This window comes from Ipomoea nil, unplaced genomic scaffold (assembly GCF_001879475.1).
Source record: "Ipomoea nil cultivar Tokyo-kokei standard unplaced genomic scaffold, Asagao_1.1 scaffold2926, whole genome shotgun sequence".
In the NCBI taxonomy this organism is placed as follows: Eukaryota; Viridiplantae; Streptophyta; class Magnoliopsida; order Solanales; family Convolvulaceae; genus Ipomoea; species Ipomoea nil.
Genome location: NW_017619354.1, coordinates 889,929 through 895,928, shown reverse-complemented (window position 1 = coordinate 895,928; position 6,000 = coordinate 889,929). Strand labels below are relative to the sequence as shown.

The window sequence follows — 6,000 nt, the reverse complement described above, 5'->3', positions numbered from 1 at the left end:
ACTAGTGCAAAATCACATACCAATTTCAATGTGGAACAAAGCCTACCCATTTGTTTATTTTTTCATTTTAAATAGGTATACATTGTGAATCAATTTCTCATTCATCATTATCCATTTTGAGCGTATAATATATCGATATCTTCGTCTAGCACAGAAAAATCTAAATTTAATTTAACCTAACTCAAATAGAAAGTGAACCCAAAAATATTTATATCACGAAATGACCACTTAAAAATAAGCCCAAAGTTGTGTGTAGGCATAATAAAACATCTTCATAATATAATTATTAACAAATCGAGCAGACTCGATCTAAATTTAACTAAATTATTCAGGGTGTGTTTGGTTCGCACATGGGAATCAGAATGGGTATCAAATACTTGGTAATGGTAATGGATTTTGGTGAAAGTATTTAACATGTTTGTTAGTAGGATGGAATGAGAATGGTTACTAATAGTAGTGCTTGAGAAGGAATAAGGGAATGAAACCCTTATTTTATTTGGGTATGGATTTTGTGATGGAGTATTTGAAACCCATAGTAGTGTGTTAAAAATCTATCAACCAAACAATAACAATCACTTTCATACCCATTCCTATAGATCGACAAAACCCATCAATCAAACACACCCTCATATTTCCCTCAATATAGATATCGAAGTAGTAGTAATAGTAATAATAGTAATAATAGTAATAATAACAATAATAACAATAATAATAATAATAATAATAATAATAATAATAATAATAATAATAATAACGAAAAAAGAGGAGAAGAGGCTCGGTAAATGATGACGAAATGTTTGACCCAAGCTTACCCACCTCGACAAGAGATTAACTTCTTCCTAGGTATTTGGTCGTTAACTTTTTTTGTTTTTCCTATATGTATTTGGTTTCAAAATTTCTTCTTCGCGGAAATAATGACCTATGACTTATGAGTATTTGACAATTGTTTTAAAGATCTAATAGCACTAATTGTAATGACCGATACAAGGTAAACTAACATAAGTTGTACATAGTTGAGCAACTCATACTAAGAAGTCCAATAGGCTACTTATGTTGAGAGGTTAATTTGTAATTCTGTAGGTATCAAATCAATAACCTGACCAACTTGATTGGGGTTGTCCCCAACAAAATCAAACAAAATTTGGTTGAAGTTGCTCCAACAGTTAGCGTTATATTTCGATGGTATGATGTTGGATTCATCTGTTCAAGTTGCCACCCAACAATTTGTAATAAGTGTAATTTATTGCAATAAATATTATATTTATTGATAAATCTATTCTAGAAAATTAAGCATCATGTACCTGATCCCCACGCAACCTTAATGGATAACTCTATTTTCAAACATATATAACCTTATTTCAAGGATTTATTACTTTTGATGTCACAACTTGGTGCAATATTTTCAAATGGGCACTCATAATCTTTGGTGAACTTTCAAAAACCATGAATTATGAATTTCTTCTAGGCAATCACCGCTTGAATGTTTCATAATTCGTTGTAAAAAATGCATGAATGATTTATAATTTCTTATACTCTAGTTTCTTGATGAAACAAGGCCATGTTGATAGTTGTTAGTTGTTAGTTGATTGAGTTAATTAGATTGTATAATTAGTTGATAACTGATTGTAGAAATGTGTTTGGTAAATTAGTTGTTAGTTGATAACTGTTTGGTATAATTTCTTTTCTCAAAAGCTAATTGAAAAAGTTGCTTTGAACCGCTTTTTGAATTTTAACATTTTGAAGTTACAAAAAACTAATTAACCAAACACTTATAAAATTAAATTTTTAATCAAGTCAAATAGCTAATAGTGGTCAAATAAGTCAAAATTGACGTATAGAGTACTATTTTACTAAATAGGACCAATATGTTTTAGCTAACTACTTGCAATTAATTCTTATCGTTAGGGTTACCATTTGATTTGAGAGTTATCGATGTACTTAGCAGCTAATAAAATATTGAATTTTGCAAGCCGGAGAGTAGTTCCAAATTAAAGCAACAAATGACCAATTCGAAGGGAAGTGCACTGTTGTAGAGATGATGCTTGTTCAAATTGACAACTCTTGTAGTTGGTAATGAGAGATTATAAAACTCCAAAAACCCATCAAGACTTAAAAGAAAAAAGAATTGAATTAGTAATCCATAAGAATACCAAATCCTCATATACTTATAAATTGGAGACTAAGTCTAAGATGAAATAGCTATAAATAGCCACTCCTCTCATGCTTAGTTCCTCACCACTTCAACAAGTTTTACCTTCTCTAACTCCATTCTTTTCTCCTAAACATGGCTCTTAGGTTACTTTTGGTCGCCATTGCTATTATGGCTTTGGCATCATCATTTGCCAATGCATCCGATCCCTCCCCTTTGCAGGATTTCTGTGTTGCATTTGATGATCCCAAGGATGCCTGTAAGTATGGGTGTATATATATATATATATATATATATATATATATATATATATATATATATATATATATATATTCAAGAAAACCGTCTCAAATCATTTTCTTATAATAGGCTAGCTTTCTTATTGTAATGTAACCCTTTCTGTTTCTTTATTTGTGTTTGCAGTGTTCGTGAATGGGAAGTTTTGTAAGAATCCGAATGATGTCAAGGCGGATGACTTCTTTTTCCGGGGCCTTAATAAGCCTGGAGACACGAACAATCCACTTGGTTCTAAGGTGTCAGCAGTGAATGTGGCCAATCTAACGGGTCTAAATACTCTTGGCATTTCACTGGCTCGTATTGATTTTGCACCCTATGGCCTCAACCCTCCCCACACCCACCCTAGAGCAACTGAAGTCCTTGCTGTCTTGGAGGGTACCCTCTACGTTGGATTCGTTCTTTCCAACCCGCCACCAGGAATGAAGAACAAGCTCTTTACTAAGACATTATATCCCGGAGATGTGTTTGTATTCCCTGAAGGCCTCATTCACTTCCAATTCAACGTAGGAAAGACCAAAGCCATTGCATTTGCTGGTCTAAGTAGTCAAAATCCAGGAGTGATCACAATTGCCAATGCTGTTTTCGGATCTGATCCACCCATCAACCCAGATGTTCTCACTAAAGCATTCCAAGTCGATGACAAAGTGATTAAGTACCTCCAATCACAATTTTGGTATGACAACAACTAGAATCAAAGCTTATACATACTGAAGGTTCTTCCTTCTCGATCGGGATACATAATTATTAATATTTTTAATAAATAAATCGCCCTACCTATGGTGCGCTCATGTTATGATTGAAATTTATACTCATGTATTGTATTTTGTTATTTTGACTTTTATGATATTGAAAGTATGTCTACATTATATCTTTATGTTTTTTTTCCTCAATTATTTTAGAAAACAATTACATAAGAAATAATATAATATCAGTTTTTCCACATGAACATATATAAAGATTAGTCTTGAGAACTCTTACCGTTCTTGCATTGGAGATTGGTGCAGGAAGTAATTTGACTCAATAAACTAATTCATATGATCATATATGAATATATAGATGAGCCAAGTAATTAATTTAATAAATGCTAGCGAACACCTGATCTTAATCAACCAAAACCAACCAATGAATAAAAAAATATTGACCCGATCAAGATTCGAATAAATTTCATTCTACAAAATATGAAACTTAGTAGAATGGAGGAAAAAAAAAAAAAAACAGGAAATGTTTGACCCAAGCTTACCATCTTGACAATTGTTCCATGTAGCAGTTAAGATTAGCTTTTCTTAGGTATTTGGTTTTAGTATTTTCTTGCCCTATATTCTCACACCCAAGGTCTCAACACCCCGATTTGACATGATAGTGAAAGAGTTAACCACGATAATTCAACAATCCATTAAGTGATTCAAATTTTAATATTTTTCTTATATAGAGATGAATAAGTCGATAAAATAAATTTACATAAAAATATAAATAAAATAACGGGATTTAAATTTTAGAAAATAAATATCCCCAAAGGCAAAAGAATAAAATCAACGAAAATTCAAGTCGTGTGTAACACAAACTCTCTTTAAACTAGTTCACTACCTCCCGAAGGTGTTAGGTGCGTTATAGCATCATCAGTTTCACAGGATAAAATTGATTACAGTAATATAGTTGAACACTCAAGCTATATTATTCTCGAACTAGAACAACGGGAGAGCGCTTCAAAATTTATTGGAAGTGTTGGCAAAAAGGTTCAAGAAAAATATTTTTGAGAGGAAGGAAAATAAAAAGGATTTTGTAGTGTTCGAAATCAGCTCCAAAACAATCTGCCCAACACAAGGTTTTTATTGGAGATGTTCAAATACTTAGCATATATGCATTAAATTGGCATTAAACATCTGATTAAAAATCAAATTATAACCTCCATAACTGGCCATTAAACTAGAAATAATCAACTATGGTTACGTAGTTAATTCTTAGAAAAATAAATTGGAATGAATTAAAATTAATTCCTAAACTGATCAAAATGAACTAATTTTACTAAAAGATAAAAGTGCAAAGTATACCCAAAAGGTACGGTACATCTAGACAGCAAGGTGAACCGCAAGGTCAATTGCCCAGACCAGACCACAAAGTCGTGAATCAAAAAGGTTTTAGACCGAAAAGTAACTTACCTAGAAAGTAAATTCTACAAGATTGCTAACTGGAAGGTTGCAGACTGAAAAGTCACTTATCTTGAAAGTAAATTTTCGAAAGGTTAGATCGAAAAGTTACTTACTGAAAAGTAAAATCCACTTCTCAAATCGTAAATCCAAGAAATTAACTTTTCAAACGAGTGGCATGTTTTTGAAAGGTGCTTAGACACTTTTCGGTGCATGTTTTTGAAGTGTGCCAACCACGTGAATCAGGAGGGCTCGGTCTTCGGAAAGCAAGCCATTTCAATGAAGCCCTTCTCACTAAGCTCGCCTGGCAGATGTGTGGTAAGTCCGACAAACTCTGGATTCAAGTTATGAGAGACAAGTACGTCAAGAATGGTGATTTCTTCTCCGCCTCGGTCCCCGGTAACGCATCGTGGGCTTGGAAAAGCATAATCAAGGGGAGAAATACGGTCATCAACAATGCTGCTTGGATAGTTGGTGATGGCCGATCGATTAATCTTTGGAAGGACTGGTGGGTAGGGAGCAAGCCACTCGGCCTTGATCAAAACATCGAAATCCCGGAGGAACTTGGTTCCAGCATGGTAAGTGACTTCATCCTACAAAATAGAAGCTGGGATCTCCCCAAGCTACAAGAGATCCTCCCAGATTATATTATCGACAACATTCGTGCTATTCCAATTCCTCTAGATGATAGAAGACAAGACTCCATGGGGTGGACAAACGGCGAATCTGGTAAGTTCTCGACGAAATCTGCCTATGCTTGTGTTGCAGGTATTGACGAGGACAACATGGACTGGTCTTGGCTGTGGAAGCTGAGGTGCTGGGAGAAAATTAAAGTCTTCCTCTGGCTCATCCTCAAAGGACGGTTGCTCACCAATGCGGAACGCTTTAGGAGGCACCTAGCTGATTCCAACTTGTGCTCATATTGCGGCTTAGCGGAAGAGTCTATCAAACATCTTTTTTGGGAATGCAGCACTGCTCGGACAACGTGGTATCTCTCGGAGACACCCTCAAACTTTGGTTTCCCAATTCATTGGACTGTAGAACATTGGATCAAAACTAACTGCTCCAACCAGCAGAATAGCAATTGGCCCTCTCATTTTGTGTTCACCCTTTGGGCGATTTGGAATAACAGAAACACGTGGGTTTTTCGGCAACAGTTGTCCAATCCCCTTGCAACCGTCCAAAAAGTTAATTACCAGGTTAAGGAGCTGCTTGATTTATCAAATAAAGGGGAAGTGATCAAAGCACGGGCAGACTGGGTCCAATGGTTTCCACCGCCTCACGGCTGGTTCAAACTTAATACAGATGGTGCTTTTAAACGTAACTCGGGGCTTGGATCCGCGGGCGGACTAGTGCGGGATAACTTGGGGGATCTTGTTTGGGGTTTCACCACAAATATTGATAAAGTCA

General features: G+C 35.1%; 1 protein-coding gene across 1 annotated transcript; it reads left to right on the top strand.

The window, feature by feature from the left end:
- Positions 1-2,226: 2,226 nt before the first annotated feature.
- On the top strand, positions 2,227-3,313 carry LOC109161755 (germin-like protein subfamily 1 member 13). The gene is made up of 2 exons (XM_019310256.1): positions 2,227-2,408; positions 2,573-3,313. Exons 1-2 carry the CDS (start codon positions 2,285-2,287, stop codon positions 3,133-3,135), a joined length of 687 nt encoding a protein of 228 aa, XP_019165801.1. The 5' UTR covers positions 2,227-2,284; the 3' UTR covers positions 3,136-3,313.
- Positions 3,314-6,000: the final 2,687 nt, after the last annotated feature.